Here is a 24,367-nt window from a genome sequence, read left to right as displayed (position 1 = left end):
AAAATGGAGCCTGTGCCCTGCTGAAGTTCAGCTATCAACTGACAATAGCCCCGTTGCTTGCCTTGGTTGCTTTGGTTTCTGCCTTCAGGGTTGCCCTTGTTGTGTCTGTGAAGTTAAGCTATCAGCAGTGCCTTTTTAAGCAGCAGTGAGCCACGCCAAGGACAAGATGGTGAGTTATTAAGCAGCAATGGAATGCAGACCAGCTCCTCCCAAAAGACCACCTCAGGTTGATTAAATTGGAAGGCCATTCTCCCCAAGCACTTTGGGCCACCTCCCTGAATAAACTGACCCTAATGAACGATAGATCTCCAAGACTATGAGCAATGGACTGATCCCAGCTACTTCCTCCCGTTCTCTTAATGACTGCACAGGAAGATTTCTTGTTGTTCATCCAGCCGTAGGGCTGTGTTTTTTCAAAACTCCTACAGGAAATATTTTTTATGCAAACGAGGAAAACTCCCCTTTTCAATATCAGCTTCTACTCCACTTTAATCTTCAGAATTAGGTTTTCGGACAGCCTTAATGCAGAACAGGATCGAGGAGGTGATCCGCCTTATCAGAGTGCCATCATCTTCCCAGAAACAGCCATCTGCCACTTCCAGTCTTTTGTTCACTTATCATTGCCCCAGCGTATGACTAACACATTCCAGTTCATGAACATCTGAATTATAAATATTGCCCCCAAATCGCCATTACTTTGCAGCAGTATTTCCAGCTACTGCCCCTGTGAAGCAGAGGTTCCTTGGAGACACAAGCTGGTCCCTGTCGCTGCACCCCACTCTTCTGCTATTCGCATCAGGTCTCTACAGGATCTCCACACTCCACAAGACAGGTCGTATGCTCCCTCTCTTTTGTTTTCCCTTATAGATAAGTAGCTGTCAGGGAAATGATTTTGGTTTGCTGCTTTGCAATCTCTCTCTGTCTCTTTTCTTATAACAGTTGTTTAATTTGGCTGTTATCTTAATAAAAACCCTTTTCATTTTAAGAGTGCTTATTGCCCCTTGTTATTCTGAGATTAGGGCTGGATCTTGATATACACTGGTTAACAATCCCAAAACATTGTTTTAAACACCCTGCAATACACATGCTTGTTCTAGGCCAGCCAGGGGACGCCTTTGCTTGTTACAGGGCCTTCACATGTATAGCAATCTGGTTAACACCATGTTCTCTGTGCGTTTCTGTTCTTGTATGTCTGAAAAATAATAATTGAGTTGCAACATCTAACATAGAAATAGGAGGTCTGGGAGCCTACTCCAGTGCTCATATACAGCTGTAACTCCATGAGCTAATTTGATTTAGCCCAGTAGGGCAGAGTTAGTAGCTGGAGCCAAGCAGCTGAGGAAGAGGCTGGCTGCTGGGATCTTGATAAAAAATTCCATGCTCTTATCACCTTGATAGCCCAGATAAGCCTGATCTCAGAAGCTGAGCCAGGTCGGCCTTGGTTAGTAACTGGATGGGAGACCTCCAACGAAGACCAGGGTTGCAGAGGCAGGCAATGGCAAACCACCTCTGAAAACCCCGCTACAGGTCACCATAAGTCAGCTATGACTTGAGGGTGCTCTCTACCACCACAGTACCTTGAATAAGGTAATCAGAAACACATTATATGTGAACAATAGTAACTGAAAGTGGTATATGTGGGTATTAGTGGTTTCAGACATGGTGGGCTGAAAGATTCAGACATGGTTGGCTGAAAGTTTCTGATTTTGTTACACCCATGAATTTGGTTAAAGAAAAGAAAAAAATAGTTGTATTGTTCTAATTGTTAAAAGGGTTTGGTTAAAAAAATCTTAACTTATATTTATGTGAAAGTTTGCTCCCTAAATTAGCCCTATGGAACCCATACAATAGAAGTTACACAACCAATAGTTTTGTGGAAAATAACCTGTGCAGAAACACCTATGATGCCACCCAATGAACACATCTTTAAGAGTTTGGTGGGCCCATCTTAAGCATGATACATTAGTAAAATATTCAAAAATATGACTCTTCTAATCATACTGTTTTCAGTGTCTATATTTACACGTTGCTGTTCTGTTTAGCACACTGCAAAGGGTTCTTAGAGGAGTTTTTTTTTCTTTACCAGATTCTACAATCCTTTCCTGCCAATTTTTTAAAAAGAACTGTTGTTATTCTGTACAATTTCATTGACTTCAATGAAAATAAAAATTTGATAGAGAACAGGGAAGATTCAAAGAATGCGATATCACTTAGAATGTGTATACCTTTTATTAATGCTAAAACAAGGCATCAATCATAAACACAAGAAACAACGGAAGTTCTCGCAACAAAAAAGTTATTGCCATTTCACGTTCCAGAGGTTATGTGGAAATAATTTATCTTAACTCTCATGATAAGGAGAGAGTCACAGCATTCAGATTTGATGGGGAAAGACTTTATTATGCTTAATGTTCTTGGATATAGTAGTAGCTACAAGCTGCAGAGTGTCAGGATCTGTCTTATTCAGGATCTCATCTTCAGAGTTCTTCACCTGAACAATGTGGTTTCTTTCTTATGCATCATGCCTAGAGTTTGCTATGTTAAACTGTATACCTGTCTAGTCTATTTCCTTTCCCATATCTAGATGCTGAACAATAGTTACGCCATGTTAATGTGTTAGTTGTCAGCCTTTCCTTCCTTCCAGGTTGAAGGCCAGACGGCTCCTTCCATGGGAGAGAAGGCAAGTTTATCTTATGTCTGCAGCTCTGACCTTGAGACTCCCCCGCTTCCTCAGCTCCAAACGCTCAGCACTGGGAACTCTGGGGGGAGGAGGATGGGAACCAAGGGGTTGGAATGTAGTTGCTTTCATCAGGTACCTCATTCCTAGCAAAGCCTGTGATCAGCTAGGACTGTCTAAGTTCTGGAATGTGGACCCAGGGCCTGTATGCCGTCTTTCTAATAAACCTTTTGAAATCAAGAGACTCTGTCGTCTTGCAGAAGGGAAGAGGGCAGTAGCTGGCCGACTGGAATGCCACAGTCTGACACAGAGCCTGCAGGAAGATACGCCATAGTATGACAGAGAAAAGAAAGTAAAGTAGAGGAGATCTGGCCTGGGCATAGTTTGGTTTACTGAGTCTTCAGTACATTTCTGGGATTAAGCCCCATTGTCTATCATGGAATAAGTAGACCAGCTTAGCCTTGCTTTCTGACCAATGCAACAATTGTTATACTTGTTCAAATCCCACAATAACCTTAGTTTTGAGCCTAAATTGTACAGGTGCATGATACAAAGGAAGCTTGGGCTGTGATAGTGGGGGAAAAAAAGTGTAATGAATAGAACTCCAAACAAGCAAGAAGATAGAAAGGCAAGCCAAGGTGAAGCAAACTGCATCCTCTAGCCATAAGTATATTAACCATTTTTATCAACCCCTACTTAGAGTACTTTTGATATAATCAGCTAAGTAAATTATACCACTGATACAGTTTAAAACCCCAAAATGTCAGCAGGTATTCTAGACCATTTTATTAATGCTTGACTTGATTTCAGATGAATTTTGCAAGCCTCCTCTGTACTACATGCACTTGTACAAGAAAATCAGACAGCATTCTCTTAAATTGCTTTTTAAAAACAACCGTTTCCTGCATTTCAATTCTGAATTTTATATATATATATATATATATATATATATAATTTAAAAATAGGCCAAATGTTGATTTCCTTCCAAATTTCATTTAACCACTTGTAGGCTGCTTTCTAAAAAGACCATACTTTCTGTTTCCTATTAGTAGTGATTTTTATAATATAGACTTTGTGTGAGAGGAACATGATTTCCTTACATAGGATCACCGTCAATCACTTCCTGGGGGTTTTCACAGAAGTCAAATGAAGTGTAGGCAGGGAAGAAGAGTTGAGAAGTGATTCCTCCAATGATGAAGTCCCCCTGTTGATATCGTTGGTGTTTCACGTGAAACGGATTGTTCGCAGAACACATAGCAGGTGCCTTGCCCTCAGTTTCAGAGGTCAACAACAACAAAAGCAGTGTCAAGAAAATCCCTGGCATTTCCAAGGACAATTGTCCTTCTTTTGGTGTACTAACTCACTATCATCTAGCATCATCTTACATTACAGTCACCCTGGACTTGGCCTATAATCCATTACAGTAATCAAAGATCGGCGTGACAGGCCCCGTGCGTGCACAACCCTGGTTTCCCCAGTTCCAAACGGTTCTTGGATATTTTATATCCACTTTTAGACTTAGATGTTTACTATGCATAAGACTTTTGCAAAGTCTTCTGGGCAGTGGAGACTGACTCACACCAGTGAGATAATTACTAGGTTCACAGTCACCTCCCTAGAGGACTGAAATTGGTGTAGTACCAGGTGCTGCGAACATATTGAAGAAAACACCTTTGTCCCACCTCAATACAATTTGCCTCAACTTGTATGTAGTTCTTCTTTGGATAGGAAGAGCACTTGGGCTCCATTTGGTCTAGGGCTATCAACCCCCATCTAACCCTCACCCCAACCCTGCTCCCAACCTTGGTCCCCTACCTCCACTCACCTAGCCGGTGATGTCATTTTCCAGTACAACGCAGAATTTCTGGGTTGAACCTGAGTCTGGTTTTCTAAAAATCACCCCTAAACTCTTGTAATTTCCATGGTGTGTCATCATGACGTAAGAAAGAAATGGGCAGCCAGATGAGGTGCAGGTTAGAAAAAGAAGTTCATTTAATGTTCAAACCATGAACCACAGATATCAACAATATATTTTCATTTGGAATTCATGTCAGCACTGAATGTGTTCTGCAATGATGTCTCAGAATTTAACTTCAACTGAAAACCAGTGAAACCACAGAATTCTTCTACATCTCTTAAACTTAGCAACAACAAAAAAGTGCATATCGGATAGAAAGTTATTCTAGCTATAGGCAAGAGAAAAGATATCCAGAACACATGAGTAGAAAAAACAAAAGCATTTATTGAATAATAGAAATGCAGCAGTAGAAATTTCAAATATTTATTCCCTTCTTGTTACCCCTTATTAGCTGTTCCTTGTTGTTCAGTTCAGGCCTCCAAACAATTAAATATATTTTGGGGGAAAAGATACAGCCGAGTAATCCAGCCCCAGAGACCAAGATAGAGAATATCTCCACAGCCACCATGTATTTCCCTTTGGTGCTGAGATAAGTTGGAACGAATGAAATCCACACGCTGCAAAACACCAACATGCTGAAAGTGATAAACTTGGCTTCGTTAAAGGAGTCAGGCAGCTTCCTAGCAAAGAAAGCTATGATGAAGCTGACAAGGGCCAGAAACCCCATGTATCCTAGAATGTAATAAAACATACTATCTGATCCTTCATTGCATTTCACTATGATCTGTCCAAGCACAGAGTGCATGTCAAAATCTGGAAACGGAGGATCGGTAATTAGCCACACAGTGCAAATACTTGCTTGAATGAATGAACAGCCCAAAACAACAGAGTTTGCAAGTTTGTTCCCCACCCATTTCCTTATCTTGGATCCCGGCTTCGTGGCCATGAAAGCCAAGATGACAATGATGGTTTTGGCCAACACAGAAGAAACTGCCACTGAGAAGATGATGCCAAAAGCAGTTTGTTGTAGAAGGCAGCTCAGCATCTGAGGCCGGCCAATGAATAGCAAGGAGCAGAGGAAGCAGAGCAGGAGGGAGATGAGCAAAGTGTAGGTGAGGCTCCGGTTGTTGGCTTTGACGATAGGTGTGTCCTGATGCTTGATGAAGATGCCTAGCACCACAGCTGTGGTCAGAGAAAGAGTCAGAGCAGAAACAGCCAAACTGATGCCCAAAGGTTCTGCATAAGACAGGAAGCTGAAATTCTTTAGCAGGCATCCATTTTGGTTACTGTTTGGATACTGATCTTCTGGGCATTGGGAACAATCATCTAAATCTTTGGGTTTTTTTTTTTTAAAAAAGAGCAATTATGTCTCTTGAATATGGCATATTTCCTAACAGATATACCTTATTGCAGATAAGACATGAGTTCTGATCATTCATGATAGCAAACTACCCCATAAAAAGTCTGCCAAGAAAATGTCATGATGCGATGTTCCCCGTGGGTCAGTAATGACTTGGTGCTTGCACAAGGGACTACCTTTACCTTTTTAGTATCATAGCCATTTTCCTCACATTCCCCAAAATGAAGGCAAAATGCAAAAATTAGCCTGGGTTTAATCAAATGTTCTTCTGGAAGCAATCAAAGGGATGGCTGAAAAGGGTAGAAGTACCTTAAAATCTTTCCTGCAGCTCCTAACAGAAAACTACCCTCAGACTGCCATTCTTTCCCATGGGACCAAACTGTCCTTTTCTCCCTTTAGAAGATAAAATTGAAGCTTTAATATATATAGTGTGTGTGGTGCCCTCAAGTCATAGCTGACTTATGGTGACCCCTAGTGGGATCTTCATGGCAAGAGATGATCAGAGATGGTTTGCCATTGCCTGCTTATGCAACCCTGGTCCTCTTTGGAGGTCTCCCATCCAGTTACCAACCAAACACAACCCTGCTTAGCTTCTGAGATCTGACGAGATCGGGCTCACCTGGGCTATCCAGGTCAGAGTACAATAAGTAGTATTTGCATACAAACTATTTTCACACACATGGGCATACAGAATTTTTCGTAAGTCACAGTCTTTTGTATGTTTATTTCATTTGTGGTTTTGATATGAATAATCTAAGAGCAAATGGGCAAAAGGTGGGGAATATAGTTAATTTATGCCTTACATTATGCCTTACCTCAAGGGTTTGAAATTGGGGGAGTAAATCAGAAAAGGCAGGGGGTATCTTTATTTTTTAAAAAAATTATAGTTAAAAATCCCCTTTTCAATGAAACTTGAAATTTTAATTAAGGCAAACTCTCTGAAGGATTCCTCTCTTAGAATTCATGCACAGATTATTGGGAAAAAAGAATTTGGTCACTTTGTCTTTAAAAATTAAAGTTATAAAGGGATAAATTCTTAAAAGGGTCCCTCTAAGGATGTATCCACACATAGCTAGGACATACGTTCCTACTACAGTACATATCTGCCACTGGACTTTGCTGAGTGGCAAAACAATCCAGTTGTGAACAATTATTTATAGACTAGTGAAAGAGGGGGGGGGGATTCTTTTAGGGATCTTCCATGTTTAGGAAGACATCCTTCCCTTAATTTTTTTTTAATTGAGTTTCCCTGTTTCATTAAGTTTTCATTGAATACAATATATTTTGGTACTTTGGGGTTGTTAAGGGGTAGGTAATTTTTTTTTCTAATAATCACTTTTTTAGATACAGCCATTGGTTCCTCTTCTTGGTTTGGTGTAGTAGTCATGATGAGCGGCAGGACTCTAATCTGCACAACTGGGTTTAATTCCCCACTCCTTCGCTTGAAGCCAGCTGAGTGACCTCGGGTCAGTCACAGCTTCTCAGAGCTCTCTCAGCCCCGCCCACCTCACAAGGTGATTGTTGGGAGGAAAATAAAGACACACTTTGTAAACCACTCTGAGTGGTCATTAAGTTGTCTTGAAGGGCAGTATATAAATCCAATATTATTATTTCTTCCTTTTACTCTTTTAAGAGCAGGATTTCTCTTTCATTTTTCCTCCTTTGCTTTCTGAAGAAAAATCAAGTTGCCATTTTGAACCTTCAGCCTTTGAACTTGTTCCGTGTTATACGCCTGCAGGTCATGCTGTCGCAGGAAAGTAGGAAGGTGTGGGCAGACACTGGCTGCCTCTGAGCATCTACAGAGTGAATTTATGCAATTTTGTAGAACCTCCCTTCTGACCCCTTCCCCCAATTTCTCTTTGATTAAAAACTGGGACCAGCGTATCTACGGGACTGTCTCTCCCCATATATTCCCCAGAGGACACTCCAATCAGGGGACAAACAACTGTTGGTGGTCCCTGGCCCCAAGGAGGCCCACCTAGCCTTGACTAGAGCTAGGGCTTTTAAAGAACATTAATTTTAGTTGTATTTTTAATATGTTGTTATCTGCCATGAGCCCACTCGCGGGGAGGGCAGAATACAAATTTGAAACAAATAAATAAATAAAAGGAATTTATTAGAAACTGACTCCAAATCCCTAAGAAAGAGGGAAAGAAAAGGATTGTTGGACTTCAGCGAAAAACACAGTATGGAGGAGTTGAGAATTTCTCTTAACAATCCCAGTACTTTTGCATGAGATTGTAATCTCTCTTGGTGCATAAATTTCATCGGCAGTTTGTGGAGCGCAAAGTTTGTGGAACACTGAGGGCCAAGCTACACATGACGAATGACACTTGAACGGCAAGTGGATTGAGTGGAGGGCAAGTGAACAGGGAGAAATACACTTGCTGTTCAAGTGTCATTCGTCATGTGTAGCTTGGCCCTGAGCCAAATTTCCATGCCTCAGTGTAAACCTCAAAATTTTCAGTCAAATGGGGGTGAACATGAGAAATTCTTTTTCATCTCTGTTCCCTGGGTGCCCCTCAGAAATGTCTTTAATCATATTACATGCATGCTTCTAATTGGCTTTATAGCATGATCTCTTACCCTTCTGGCTTGAAATCTTCCCTTCTGGACATGAAACACAATCATAACAACAAAACTGTTCTCCTTCTTTCTGTCTCCTGTGGTAACCTGGATAACAGTGGTCATTACACAATGCACGGGGCACAGCCTCTTCCTGCAAAAGAAGAACGAAAAAGATTTGTTCCTTCTTTCCCTCACTCTTTTTACTGTCTTTCCCCTTTTTTATTGTCTTGCAATAAGTGACTTGCGGCTTCGAAAAACTTTTTCGAGAACTGTTCCATGTCTGGTGTTCTTAATCATATTTTGAATGTGAAAATTGTTCGATTGGAGCATGATGTGCAATCCTCAGACCTGACTGGACTTTACAGTCTTCTGAGGCATTGTCTATATGTGCAACAGAATAAACTGGTGGAATCCTGAGGTAGCAAAACTGGGCTTCAACCTAAAGAGGTTCTCCCTCATGTAAAAACTAGGGATTTTTTGTGGCAAACCGATTTGGCAGGTGAACAGATAATGTTTGATGCTCCTGAGCTGAGATATAGTCCTTGATTAACATGCCTTTTAAGATTTGTAGATTCCTCATATCATTTAATTTCCATCCATGGCCATTAATGATGGCAGCTAATGTGCAGCTGCAAACCTTCTGGCAGCTCTTTGAGTCAGATGGTGGCAAGGTACCTGCTCTGTTCTGCTGCGAAAAATGAGACCATGGGGGTAGGATCTGAAGCAAAACAATATAGTTTTAATCCTTGTTTCTTTCACTCACCAATAATTTCTTTCATTTACTAATAATACCTAGTTCTTGTCCTCACTTCACCAAAATGTGAGATTAGGGCCCTAATTCATACATAGATTCATGGTGGTATCCTAAAAAGAGTCATACTCTTCCAAGTCCATTGAAGTGGAATAGAGTTTCGAAGGGTATAACTTTGCTGAAGACTGCACTGTCCAAAACCTGATATCTTCAGTACAGAAACAGATGCACATCACTACAGAAGGCCAAAGGCCTGAGGGGCATAATGCTAAGCAGGCAGCTTTTAGCTCCATCACCGTACACTGCTGATAAATAAGATCTTGGAGTTGAATCTCTACAGTTTTGAGCTGAAAATGATCTTTTATTTCTGCAGAGTGCTTTCCCAGGGTATTTTGTACCTTATTTCTCCAATTGTATGCTCTATACCAGTTAGCTCTGACACAGTGCCCATGTGTCCTGTGGCACCCACTGATGTGCTTGCTGGTGCTTGCTTCCTTTTCCCCCAAAGCAAAGGGCCAAGATTGCCTTTCCTCCACCTCACTGGAAAAGGAGGAGTTTCAGAAGAACCTGGGAGGGATCATGTACTTCAAGAAGCACCCATTTTGTTAAAGCCACCTCCAACCTAGAAGTGGCTTGGAACCTGCCAAGAGAATGGGCTTAGAAAGTGTAACTCCTCTTAGAATAACATGGCTATTAATTTTGGAAAATGGCCAACCATTCACATCATGTACCTGAAAGGAATTCCCCTAGGAGGGTGTTCATGAATTATTTATAAGGAACCAATTTTTATAAAACCATCAATACTTCCCCCTTTTATTTGTGGATTCAAGAATTTTCATTTAGGTTCTACCTCATTCAATCTCCTGGGCCATGTAATGATTGCCTCATTGATGGAGAATGTTCTGCCCTGGACGGCGTAAGGATCCATTTCCCCTACTTTCACTCTTAAGAAGGATTTGTTTGGGAAGGTAACCCAGTTTGTAATGTCAAATCTGCCTATTAATTCACCATTCTCACCAAAAGACACCTTGTCCCCAGCACTGTTGTTAAATGAAATTCTTCTCAAAAAAGGGTGAAGCTAGAATTAAAAAACCAAAAACAAAGTTTAAAAAACAGACTTTAAAAAAAGATGGAAAAAGACAGTAATATCTGACTTGATTCTTCCCACTTTTTAAGGATGGACTCCCTCCATTTCATGGCTATTACCATTCTTTATTTTGAAGTAAAACACATATTGTGAAATTAGCTTTCCCACAAACATTAGCTGTTCCTGCTGTAGCTGCTGGACTACGAGCTTTCCTGGAAGATGCCTTGTACAGATCTTCCTCAGCAAATGGAAGATGGAAACAACTCTCTCATCTGTTCTAGGACATAAGATTCTAGAGCTGGGAGAGGACTTCTATATCAGTAGTTCAATCATTGTAATGGTATCTCATGCCCGAGAGATGTCTGTATAGCCTCTGCCTGATGGCTTCCAGCAAGGGCAAACAAATTTGCACCCCTCGGTAATAGTTTCCTTTGTTAAACCACTGTTTCCATTGGGAATTTATTCCCTAGTATTCAGCCAGCATCTACTCTATAGCTTAATTGGCTCAGATCTGGAACATTAGAGGACAAATATCTTCCACATGACAGTCCATAAAGTAGTTGAAGATCACAAAACATGTCTCATCTCAATCTTCTTTTCTCTGGTATACCCAGTTCCTTTCCTCCTATAGCATCTTTTTCAACATTTCATTTGGATGGCTTTCTGTCCCTTAATATGTCATCTACCCCTCTTAGTTTTGTGCAATCATATACAAATGTGGTAAAGATTCCCTGTGTAACTTCATCTGAGTCCCTAAGATAAAATGTTTATGAGTACCAGGCCCCAAAATGATCTGAATGGCTCCACTCAAGACCTCCTCCTAGACTGATATTGTTACAGGGAAGTCCTTGCTGTATGGTTTTCCAATGAACTGTGAATGAGCCTCTCAGTTCTATCATTTAACACATGCTTTAATAAGCTTGTTAACTAAAATGTAACAGGGAATTTTTGTCGTATGCATGAGCAACATCAAAGTATATCACATGCACAGCATATCTATGATCTACAGAAACCCAATCAAAACTTGTCTAGCAAGATAGTTTTAGGAGGGTAGCCATGTTAGTCTACAGCAGAACAGCAGGATTTGAGTCTAGTGCCACCTCAGAGATCAACAAGATTTTCAGAGTCTAAGCTTTCAAAAGTTATTGCTCCCTTCTTCAGGAACTCTGGTCTAGCAGGAATAATTCTTCTGAAATCCATGCACCTGTTTGTAATTCCAGCCCTTGCACTTGATTTTTGTAACACACAAGAGGACAGTGCTCTAGCAGGAGGATGGGAGGGTTTGAGAAGACATTGATTGCCTGTAAGATACTGCAGGGTGAAATTCTGAATTTTTTTCAGACCCTCCCTCCTGACTCAGAATTTCTCCTTGATCTAAATGGAATTGGTTAGAAACAGTATAAAAAATGAAAAAGATAATGAAACTACTTGTTGGATTTCAGGGAGGAACTGGGTAAAGAGGAATTATGAGAATTTTTTTTACAACTCTAATTTTATACATGCAGGTCCCACGATCCCCAGTACATTCTTTTTAGGTCACCAAAGGGAAATTTTCCTTCCATTTTCATTAGCAGAAAAGCTGGTTGGATTTAATCTATTATTTCTCTCATTAGCAATGAGCTTCCCCCTCTCATTTGAACCCCTAGTGAAAATTTCCCAGGGCTTATTTTTTCAGCCAGAATGCAGTGGAATGGAGTTCTGGCACCTCTTGAAAGTAATCACACCCCCACCCCTGTGCAGCCAAAGTGTTGCTACTTTCAAAGCCTGCAGCTTTTTTCAATTGAGAGAAGGGAGATTCTCCTCTCATCAGCTGAAATAAGCCACTTTCAAATGCCTGCAGCTTTTTCAGTTGAGGAGAGAGGGAGGAGGACCCCCTCCTCCTCCCCTCAGCTGAAAAAAGCAGTGAGTTTTTTGAAAGCAGCAACATTTTTCTTGCCTTAAGAAAAGTGTTGCTGCTTTCAAAGCAGGCAGGTTTTTTTCATCTGAAAGAGGGGGATTCCCCTCCGATCCACTTAAAAAAAGCAGCTTTCAAATGCCAACAGCTTTTTTAGCTGAGGGGAGAGGAAGAAGAGACCTTTCCTCTTCCTCTCCTAAGTTGAAAAAAAGCAGGGGCATTTGAAAGCAGCAACACTTCTTGCTGTAAGGAAAGTGTTTCTGTTTTCAAAGCCAGCAGCTCTTTTCAGCTGGCAGGAGGGGAATTCCCCTCTCATCAGCTGAAAAATGGCTGGCGTTTGAAAGCAACACTTTTCTTGACATTTGCAAATGGCAAGAAAAGTGCTACTTTGAGCTTTGGTGTGCTACGTAAAGATTCTCAAATCTTTAAGGAGCATACCAAACCGTTTAAATACCTGCATCCCGAAGCGGCTTGCCATGTACCGCTTGAGTGTTCCACCACCTTTTCCCAGAAAAAAAGCCCTGAAATTTTCTATTTTATGATAAACATAGATCAACAATGGATAAATGTGGCCATAACCTACACCCACACCCGGCTTTCTCTGTCTCTCCCCAGGGAAACCCTCAGGATTTTCCATTATCAGAGCCTGGCTTACATGAGAGTTCTGTTTGCATCAGGATTTCAAGAAAAGGGTTCAAGGAAAGGCTAACAGTTTGTAGATTGGTAGCTGTTGTTGAATGTTCTAGATCCAGCAACATTTTTTGCTTCCTAGATCCATGTCAGTCATTACCTCAAAATGTTGGTAGTTCGGTGACTCAAGTTTGTTTCCACCCACCATTTTTCTATATTTGCTTCTGGATGAAATCATAGCATGGAAAGCATGCACCACGGCAAGCACAGCATTGTAGATGGTGTAACTGTAACTGGTCATTCTCATTTCAAAGAAAGGTGCCGGAAGGGTCTCCAGATCCTCTTCCCCTGTGCAGCTGTCCTCATCCTCTTCAAATACACAGCTGAATGCTTGCTCCCAGAAGAGTTTGATAAAACCATCCACTTCAGATAGGGGATTCAGTATCTGAAGGAAGTTTTGGAATCCTTGTACCTCATTGGAAGGCATTGCAAAGGACAAGGAACCATGGAAGACATCTATATCCAGGTTTCTTTGAAACATTTCTGATGAGAAATCCCACTGAGCCGTCATTACCCACACTTTGCATGAAGATAGGGAATGCAATTGTGAAAGTACTAACACCCACTGTAAAGCTGTCATGGTCTGAGTCTCTGCATTTACAACAAACACACTGACATTTGTCTGAGACAGGAACAAAACCATCTTCGTAGTTTGTCGCTCCTGATCAACCACGTCTAAAAATACATCCTGGTTTGGCACCCTTTCAAGGAAGGCAAGACAGATGCCATTTTGGGAGAACTTGTGAACCAAGGTCTGTGCAAACATTTCTCCTTTATCATCACCCGTTATAAAGATTCCAACCCATATCCAATGGAAATGCAGCAAAAGTTGGACAAGCCCAGCATACTGGTGCTCTTCATTAGGAACCATTCGGTACAAAGAAGGTAGTGGAGTTTTACCACTCACAGCTGGAGGAAATAAGCAATATGCAACCTACATAAGAGCAAGATAGTCAATTATTTTACTACTCTTTGTAGGAATTATATTTCTACTAGCAACAAAGCCTGTTGTGGGAATACAATGGTCTCTAGATAGCTGGGGCAGGGGAGGGCTGGCAGGTGGGTGGGCTGGCAGGCTGGCGGGCTGGCTGGCTGTTATCCATGTTGTGGAGCTGGAGTGTGTGTTTGGGATTGTCAAAACTTTTTAAATTTCTGTGATAACTTCCATATCTGTTATCTGTCTTCTAACGAATTCAAGGTGGCATAAGGGCCTCCATCCACCTTATATTAAATATAAAAAGAACCATGGTTGATATATGGTGATTGTCCAAAGCTACCCTGTGAATCTTATGTCCAAACTGGTCCTTGAATCTGGATGTTCCCTTGTTCATATATCTATCTATTATGCCACACTGCCTTTTCCTCAGAAGTATCATCTAAAGTATAACTATACCATCTGAAGAAATATTCTACTAGGACAAGATGGGAAAAATGATCAGAAAATGATGTTGTGCAGGAGAATTTGTCCCTTGCTTCATAAAAATCACCCCTCCCCCTTCCTGTCATGCATGCAAGAGTTTTTCATTGCTTTCTTAGGCATATTATTAAAATGGATTTCTGTACTGCTTGCTGTGGCAGGCACATATCTCCCATAAAACTACACTGTGGGAAACAATGGAATCCTTCACTTTTTTATGTGGTGATGGGGTAGAGTGGTTGGGATTAATATTTTCTTACATATGCCATTTGTTTTCTTCTTCTTATTGGCAGCACTATGCAATTTCTTCACCATAAATAGTAAATGTTTATCATCAATTACATTTGTGAAATTTACTTTCCCTGTACCTTAACTTTACCTGTGGAATCTTGTAGAGGTCTAAATTGATGGCCATGTGAAGAGAAGTTTCAGAGTCATGACCACCAATGACACCTATCAGATTCTTCCCAATGCCACATTCATAGTTGAGGTTAGTCCACTTCTGAGTAAAGAGAAGGTTCATGGTGTTTCGAAAAGTCTTGCCTGCATTAAAATAGCTTTCATAGATATGGAATCCCAAAGTGAGGTTAGGCACAATCTTGGGGTTCTCGTTGAGCTCCTTCACAGCAAAAACCAAAGACAGGACATGCTGATAGTTTTTCAACATCATGCTAAAATGGAAGACAATTACAAGATGCATGTTCCATCTGTTCTTAAGGAGTCCCTATTCACTCTTCATTGCTACGCAGCATCTGAGCATGTCAAACTGAATTTTTAATAAAAAGGGTGCAAATATATTTCCCATACTTTTAAATTTATTTCAAGGGAACTCTCAGGAAAGAAGAAATGTATGAGTCTGTAAAACTCTCCTGTCAGTTTGGAAATGGAAAAAAAACCCTCTTTTTAGTTTGCTCTCTAGTTTTGAAAACAGTAAGAAGGTAGTAGCTTCAAAATATACTAGGAAAGATATGTACAGTAAATATCACATTGAGCACATAATCTTTACCTTTACCAAAAGCTGAAGTTAAGAAATCTCTAACAACTTCAATTTGCACCAAATGGACACTGGCTTACACAGTAATGTATAAATGAAAAAGAGTACCTGATTTCTTATACATCTTGGCTCCCATCAAATATAAATAATGCACAACATTACCAGAAAAAAATGGACGGGATTTGTATTTAAATGCTTAGCATGGGATAGTTGAACAGATCATATATACATATGAATCTGCTCCAATTAACATCTGCAGATCATAATCTAGCAAGTTATGCTGACAAGTTGGTAAGGTATCTATATGTACATCAACTTAGCTCATGGACAGGGGCATTGCAGTTAAAAGCAAAACCTGGGTATCAAATCATATACATGTCAGGATCAAATACAGTGTCTGATATTGAGATTATTTCTTTACAACAAAGCCACACAAATTTGTTGATCCTGTGGGCATATTTAGAATTTTGAGACTGTGTAGTACACACTGACATGGGTGGTCCAGGCTAGCCCTATCTCACCAGGGTCAATGGACAAGCATGTTCAAAGCATGTTCTCTGTGGACAGGAGGCTGTCTGGTTACAATTAGAACCAAGGATTAAAAAGGCAGATGTGCATTAGAAAAGATTGCATGGCTGACTGTATATGAAAGGGGAAAATAAAGACACAAAATCATGAACTATGCAATATTTCAAAAAGGGCAAGAAAGAGTTCAACAAGAAACATCTGAAAATATAAGCTCTTAAAAGATATACATGAATCTCTTGCCTACAAGGTAATTGAACAATTCTTCATATATTTAGCAAAAGAGCTTAAACCACATTGCGGAAAGGTGATACTGAATGTTTTACAAATATTGTCTTGGTGTACAGATATTCAATAAACATCCAACATCCTCATATGAAATCCAAGTATTTTCCCAGTGTGCTCAATTTGACATATTGTAAAGTATTTTTAAAACAACTTCCCAAATTTTGAACATCTTCCACATTTCATCCCAGCTGATTTCTGAACATATATTTCCTAACATTCTTCCTTGGTAATGATGATTATTACCAGGGCTTTTTAATGGATAGTATATTATTTTCTTACCAGTAACCATCGTCAGCATGTCCCTGGGGGTCCATATTAAATGAAATATTATTGAAAGAAGGGATAAAGAATTGAGAAACGATCCCACCAATGAGGACTTCTCCCGGCTGAAAGTATTGGTGTTGCACAGGGAGTCTCCCCTTTGCTCCGCAGAGGGCCAGATTTGCTTTGCCCTCTGATGGATGCACAAATTTTACTAAAAGTAGCAGTGACAAGAATAGCTCTTGCATCTCAATGAAAAGCCTTCTCCCTCAACCCTTTCATACAAAATTCTGGTGCTCTATCTTACTTGGATTTTGCATCATTATTCTGAACAGCAACCTGAGTCTGTGACCTATCCCCGAAGCCAAGTATAAAGAATCAACTGTCAGGCTCTTCAAGTCCCCAGCCCTCTTTCCCCAACTCTGAACACCAGAGGATTATTTTATATACATTTTACAACTTGGGTATTGTCTGTGCTTGAAACATCTGAAATCCCTTCTAGGCATTCTCAAGACAGGAGATGAATCATAGTGCTCTGATATAATTACAGGCTTCACAGCTACATCCCCAGAGAACTGCACTCAGTTCAGTATCATTTGAAGAAAGACTTTGGAAGTAAACATATTTTCCCCATTTTACTGTACCTTGCCTCAATTCCATCTGTGTCTGGGTTGGAAGAAAATATGGAGTTGGTAAGGTCCAGAATAAGTTGAGTCAGGGGCTTGGGATGGCTTGGCCAGACATTGTGAGCTCAGGGGTTCTCTTTTTTCCCCTCTTGATCTGTATTCATTTTAAAAGTCTGACTCATCTTTCAGTCCTGGGTTTCCCAAATCCTAATCCAGCTGCTAACTCTGGCACCAGGCCACCTCCAAGCCAACAAGGTCATTTGCCACCCCAGATGGAAAGAAGAGACAGACACCAGTGTTGGGAATTAATTTACCATATTTATTCTGGCAACAGCATAACTAAACATGGCAAGGTCCTAGCTAGCAGTATAGGTCAGGCCCTGGGGTTCCCCTGGACCTCCACCCTGACCTGTCTGGGCAAGCCCTGCTGCCCCAGGCATGAGCCATCCATACACATGGCTGAGACTCAGCCGGCCGGGCAAATGGTTCCCCTCTCCAAGCCTATAGCACCTCATTGTACAGCAGGAGGGCCTAACTTGTACAGGGGGAGGCATGCAGCAGTCTGCCCTCTCAGTTGGCAGCTGTCAAGCAGTACCAGTGATCCTGACAGACCCCAATTCCCACCCCCAAATGGGAATGTGCCAAGGGTGCTCCCCCGCCCAGTCATTTATCCCGTCTTAATCCTGCAACCTCTAGAGTCAAGCCTCTGCTTAGACCATTGCACCCCACAGCTGGCCTATTGCCAACCGAAGCCCTTGCCATAGGTTCTCTAGAAAAATGCTGTTGCCTTTCACCGAAAAATGGAGCCCATCTGCTCTGTAGAGATCTGCAAATTTGCCCCTTATTTGCAGGTGGGGCAAATAAACTATCCCACACTTCCAGTGACATTTACAGATCACTGTTGGTCTTTGCCCTTGCCCTTTCAATGGATCTCAGGTCTCAAGCTTCCCACCATACACAACACAGAAGCCTTGCAGACTATATGATTAAAACTCCAAACCACTGTTTGCCTGTCAACTGCAAGTTAGCATGGCCCTGTACAGACAGGCCCATGCCAACAGACAGGCCCATGCCTTGCCCTGCACCAAACCTAGGTCATTTCCACCCAAGTGGATGGTCAAAATGTGAGGTGTAGGGTCACTTTTCCCCTTAAACAATAATGGCAGTAATCCAGACCATCTCAAGCATCACCAGCCCTACTGTTCTACAGTGGCCCATTCACTAAGCCCAAGTTGGGACCCAATCCATGTCCTCCTGGCTTGGTGGGCCATCCAGAACACCATGCTATGTCTGCAGATAAGGATACAAAACTTCTTGCTGTGAAACACAGCACCAAAAGAAAGAACAAATTAGTAACACATTCACAAGCACATAGGGTGAACATAGGTCTGATAGGCAGCTGACCACCACCTATCCACCTTCTGAATATCTGGCCCAGAGAAACCCATGGCAGCTGCTGTTGAGGCAGCCCCAATCCAGAAAAAAAATGGGTGCCAAATTTAACCCCTGCCAAACCCATTTTAGAAAGGGTGTGATCCATAACTGCCCCAAACTGATAATTTGTAAGGGGTGTACCATCAACATGGCACTTTTACATACTTTCACAGGGCCCTTGGGCTTTGGTAGCAAAGGCTACAGCCACCAGTTGCGTCTTTATGGATTTCACCGATAAGACCTTACCTTTGCAAACCACACTGAACTGCATCGTGTTCTACCGGAATCAGCCAAATTTGCTGCAGCCCCACATCCCACCTAAAGCCTACAAATTGACGGACTTTACAATCATACAACCTCTGATTGCTGGTGGCAATGGCTTGTTGTACTGCCCTGCATGCTTCTGTCTTGCAATTCTCCATAACTCCTGGGGCATCCTAACTGGCAGCAAGTCGGCCTCGGGGGCAAGCTGTCAAAAACGTTCCATCTGTTGGAGACACAATGCATCCACCACACCATTGTCCACTTCTGAAACTTGCCTGGCCTTGAACTATATGTTCAACTGCAAGCGACAGAGCATAATGCGCTGAACAAGCCCCATAACCCAGAGCAACCTTGATGAGAGGGAGTTAATTACATGAACTACTGCCAGATTGTCACACCAAAAGTGGACAGAGTGGTCGGCCAACTCTTTCCCCCATAAGTAAACTTCCACCAAAATGGGAAAAAACTCCAAAAAGGTCAGGTCTTTAGTGAGACGATCCCAGGCCCAATCAGCTGGCCACTGGTTAGCACACCAGTGCGCCCTAAAGTAAACTCCAAACCTCATGGAACCAGAATCATCAGAAGTCACCTGAAGCTCAGCTTTCAGCAACAAGTCCTCACTCCAGAAGGATATCCCATTAAAGGAGTCTAAAAACTCTTTCCAGACATGAAGGTCCTCCTTCATGCCTTTGCTGATTTGCAACCTATGATGGAGCAACCTTATAGTACCCGGTCAAAAGAGGTATAGTGAATGCAGCACAAGTGCTCCGGGATAGCATCATTGACTATGGGCCAAGCTACACATGATGAATGACACTTGAATGGCAAGTGGATTGAGTGGAGGGCAAGTGAACAGGGAGAAATACACTTGCCGTTCAAGTGTCATTCGTCATGTGTAGCTTGGCCCTGAGTCACCTCTAGGGTGGGGCAGATGGTGAATAATCTGAAATTCACTAGCAGCCTTCTTTGGTACCACCTTGAGGGGGGAGACACACAAACAAGGTACCGGAGAGGCCTAACACCCTAGCCTCAGCACACTTCTTTCCTATTCTTTGTCTCGCAACCCTTACATGCCAACCACTGACCTCAGGTTAGCCAACATGAAAGGGGTTCTGGGGTCCTGGAACAGGATTCTAAATCTCTCAGTAAAACCTTCCCATAGGTATTTTGCATCAACTTGCTTGGGGTATACATCCAGCAGCTGCTTAATTTCCCTCAGCTTTATGGGGCTTGAGCCCCTTTTTCAGCTTGTTGGGAACCTTCTCCATCATTACCACCTCATTTTCCCTCTTGGCGCTGCCTCTTGTATATCAACAACAAAAAGGCAACAGGAAGGACTGGCACACATACTAAATACAAAGGCCCTTCTTCTCAAAACATGAACAGCAGTCAACAATTCAGCAAGTAAATGTATTAAGCTGTTAATCAATTTCATGCAAGGTGCAAAGTGCTAACAATCTAAGGTTGCAATAAATATATTTTCTCAAATTACATACAAATAATATGAAGCTTTAATATATGCACATCCTCCCATCGGCTGTTTGAATAAAGCATTGCACATAACCAGTTTCATCTAATCATAACACGCCTGGAAAGATAAGTTTGTGTGAGTCTCTGCAGAGTGCAAGTCCTTTTCCACGGTCCGTGCTATACACAGTAAGAGAAATCTTATGTTTTCCATGTTTCAAAAGATGTAATCCTCAATTCAACGATGCTGTGAATGGTTGTTGTGGATATTGTAGCCATCGCGTTCTTTCCATGCACATCCGAAACTTAGATGTGTGAACTAGATTAATTACAGCCCCTGAGAAAGCTTGGAATAGGTGAAACAATTCCTGATGGCGTTTTGTTGGGCTAATTAAAACATCTTGGATATGATATAAAGTAGGATATTTTCCACACCAACTTTCACAGCATCGTTGAAACTATGGCTCACAGTATCGTCATTCATGTACTCTCTCTCTCTCTTTCTCTGATTGGCGATATGAAATACGCAACTTGCTTAGTGACCTTGGTCCAGCCATATAATCTCACCCTAACTCTCCCTAGGGCACCACTGATTCCTAGAACACCACTAAGCATGGTACCATTTGTACTCTTGTGGTCAAATATCAAATTGAGCAGTTGTGCAGCACTGTTCTCCTCTCTATGTTTGATTCCATTACTCATCAGAGCAACAGCAGGGGCTGGGGTAGGGCAGGGCAATTCGGGAATGGATGTTGTAGACAATAGGATCTGGAGGGGGGACGGACACTCACCTTATTCTTTGTATTTGTGTGATGACATCATTTCTGGGAAGTGACATCGTCGTGCAGGGTCACAAGCACTTCCATGCTCCACAGTGGGCATCATTCTCGGGAGTGATGTTGTTGTGCCATCCTGGGAGCAAAGCCAGGAGGCCTGTTCCCCACCTTTCCCCCAAGCCAGCCAGGTGAGTGGTGGAGGGAAGCAGAGGAGCTTGGAACTTCCACCTGGAACTTCTGATCCCTAGGGGAGAAGGCCCTCAAGGTGGTATTATGCCATAGATTCCACCATGCAAAACAGCCATTTTCTTCCAGCTTAACTTAACTCTGCAGTCTGTGTATCAGTTGCAGTTCTGGGAGACCATCAGTCCCCACCTGGAAGTTAGCAAGCGTAGGCCTGGGTCAAAGGTAGGAGTACAAAACGGGCAATCAGTTGGCTCTATTAAATAAAGATAAACTTTGACTCACATTTAGGATTTCCAGTGTGATTCTGGCAGTAGGAGGTACAACTGGGAATGGGGGCATGGGAGGGTTCAACATTGGTTGCATTGCTGAGTTCTATGGAAAACCCAGGAGTGACATAGGGTAGCTTGTGGGAAGTCTCCTGCTATAATAGAGCCCTGGCAGCCCTACTTGCATTTTAATATGTAATTAAATGCTGTCGTGTTCCTAGATAGTGTTGTCAGGTCCTCAGGAATCAAAGCTAGGGAAGTGTTGTGGGGAGGACCTAATTGAATTGGCCCTCAGCATAGCCCATTGCTTTGTGTTGTGCTGGGAATGCCATTGTTTCCAACCTGACGTGGTAGCATTCCGGACCATGCCCCGGTGTTATGAGCCCCATTCCATGCCTCCTCCCCACCGGTGGACAGGTGAGAGGTGGTGGGACAGAGACTGGGAGAAGGGAATCCCCTACTTCCACTAGGGAACTTGTAACCCAAAGCTGAGGAGTAAAGTTGCAGAGAAGCCTACGTACTGCCCAAAGGTTTGGTACCTCTTTGTATATTTTCCCAAAAGGCCTACATTTCCCAGGCACCTTCCAAATCTGGTAGTGGTCGGGGTGGAATTGGATGGGAAATGTAGGCCACGGCTGCAAACAAGGGGCTTGGGGAATTTAATATAAGTCTTCCGCATAGAGGAGCCTTTTTCTTCTATCAGTCACTTGATACCAGAGGGCCTGGTATCAGTGAAAGATGATCCTTAACTCATGTAGCGTTAGTTTGCCTTCGGAGGGCCAGATCCAAGGGTAAAGTTAGGAACCAGTGAGATAGCTGTGGTATGGAGACTATTGTTTTCTTGCTAGCTCCTTTGCTTGTCAGATTTGACTTGCTTGATGGGAAAATAACTAGTGGTGATTTTTCTGCCTTATGGAATTGTTTATATTTAGTAACCCATTTGTTTTATCTTATGTGGTCTGTCATTCCTTAAGCTTGATTTTACACCTTGCAATGCCTCCCCAGTAGGTTTTTATTTATTTATTTATTTATTTATTTATTCAATTTATATACCGCCCATCCCAGGGGCTCTGGGCGGTGAACAGTTAAAATTGATAAAAACAAAAACTAAAATCAATATACAAATAATAAAACAAATTAACAAGGTGCAGTGGTGGGGAGAACCTTCCCCACCCCAAAGGTGGGAGGCCGACATGGCCCGCCCCCTTCAATCACCAAACGCCTGGGAGCAGAGTGCTCTCAGACCAACTTGATCTGTCCCCAAGACCAGAGTGCTGGCAAGCTGAAGAGAAGGTCATTGACTGACCCAGGGCTGTTGGAAGAGGGCAGTTGGGGAAGCCAGAGGGCTGCTTAGAGGGGACAAATTCTTGCACAGACAGCCCCCACTCCACACACATGTTCCTTAACAGAAAAATTGAAATCTTGGTAGCGTAATCTGGAGAACAGCAAAACATTACTTAGTAGAGAAGTCAAGGCAAAAAAAAATAAAAATGATTGGGATGAGAAAGTGTGACAAAATTACCATGATCCCTTTTTCCTGGCTCTGATGACATTATAGTCATTGTCATTGTGATATTCACTGTCTGATTTCCATGTCTGTTAAAAGAGACAAAACTTACATTCAGATTATTATGAGAAGTGGAATTTGTTCTTAAAAATAGACTTGTACTTATAACCATTATTACACTCTTACTCATTATTCATTTCTCTTACTCGTTATTATTCTCTTACTCTGTTTCAAAAGAGGGATCACTTTTCAATTTCTCTTTGTAATTGACTATTATGCCATTTGTGAATAGGAAGGTGTGAGGAAAGACTGCCTGATTCAGGAGATTCTAAAATATTGTAGAATCCTTTTCCTTCCTTCCCTGTCTTTGATTTCCCCCTTTGATTAAAATAAAATAGACCTGAAAGAGACTTCTCATTCCTAAAAAAGATAGATAGAAATGGATTGTTGGATTTCCCGGAGAAATCTCCATGAAATCTCTTTGATTTTCCAATTAGATTAAATTAAAATAGACATGAAGGAGACTTCCCATTCCTAAAATGATGGATAGAAAAGGAATGTTGGATTGCATGGAAAAATTAAGCAATTTTCTCTTAACAATCAGGGGATTTTTTTATATGTTATGTTTAATTTAGTGAAATAGAATAACATTTTTTATACTTTTAATTCCGCAAGCACCTTAGCAGATGCAGAAGTCTTCCATCTGATAAAAACCCAGAATTCGATTAGAGGGGAATGCATATCTCCTGCCACTTCAACTTGCTAATAGTGTGCTTGATTGCTTATTCAAGTAGTGATTATTATTGTAATTCCAAATTGTTTCTTGTTTCAGACATGGATAATTGTATGAGATGCTCAGAAGATCATTATCCAAAGAAAGGACGAGATCAATGCATCCCAGAGATTACAACTTTCCTATACTTTGCCAAAACTTTGGGAACTATTTTAGCTTCTCTGACTCTTTTTTCTTTTCCCTGGTGATAGCTCTAGTGCTTGGGACCTTTATTTGGCACCGAGACACTCCCATCGTCAAAGCCAACAACCGGAGCCTCACTTATGTTCTCCTCGTGTCTCTCCTCCTGTGCTTCCTCTGTGCTTTGCTCTTCATCGGACAGCCTAACCAAGTGACCTGCCTCCTCCGACAAACAGCTTTTGGAATTATCTTCTCAGTGGCTGTTTCTTCTGTGCTGGCAAAAACCATTACAGTGGTGGTAGCTTTCATGGCCTCCAAGCCAGGAAATGTTTTCCGAAAATGGGTGTGGAATAGATTGGCACATTCCATTGTCTTTTCCTGCTCCCTTGTTCAAGTCTTCATTTGTGCCATTTGGCTGGGTACTTTTCCTCCTTTTCCAGATTTGGACATGCACTCACTGAGTGCAGAAATCATACTGCAGTGTAATGAAGGGTCATTAGACTTCTTTTACTGTGTCTTTGGCTACATGGGCATTCTTGCCACAGTCAGTTTCATTGT

General features: G+C 41.8%; 1 protein-coding gene across 1 annotated transcript in view; it reads right to left on the bottom strand.

Moving 5' to 3' along the window:
* Positions 1 to 4,711: 4,711 nt before the first annotated feature.
* Positions 4,712 to 24,367, bottom strand: part of LOC129339708 (vomeronasal type-2 receptor 26-like) — a 23,694-nt gene continuing 4,038 nt past the window's right edge. Inside the window, exons 2-9 of the mRNA XM_054994288.1 lie at positions 22,912 to 22,985; positions 19,255 to 19,398; positions 14,682 to 14,973; positions 12,986 to 13,819; positions 10,065 to 10,292; positions 8,482 to 8,614; positions 4,977 to 5,867; positions 4,712 to 4,863 (exon numbers count right to left, since the gene is read on the bottom strand). Of these exons, the coding sequence (XP_054850263.1) occupies positions 4,712 to 4,863; positions 4,977 to 5,867; positions 8,482 to 8,614; positions 10,065 to 10,292; positions 12,986 to 13,819; positions 14,682 to 14,973; positions 19,255 to 19,398; positions 22,912 to 22,985 (2,748 nt within the window). The remainder of the gene's footprint in view (positions 4,864 to 4,976; positions 5,868 to 8,481; positions 8,615 to 10,064; positions 10,293 to 12,985; positions 13,820 to 14,681; positions 14,974 to 19,254; positions 19,399 to 22,911; positions 22,986 to 24,367) is intronic.

This window comes from Eublepharis macularius, chromosome 12 (assembly GCF_028583425.1).
Source record: "Eublepharis macularius isolate TG4126 chromosome 12, MPM_Emac_v1.0, whole genome shotgun sequence".
Taxonomy (NCBI): domain Eukaryota; kingdom Metazoa; phylum Chordata; class Lepidosauria; order Squamata; family Eublepharidae; genus Eublepharis; species Eublepharis macularius.
This window is presented reverse-complemented; position numbering and strand designations above follow the sequence as displayed.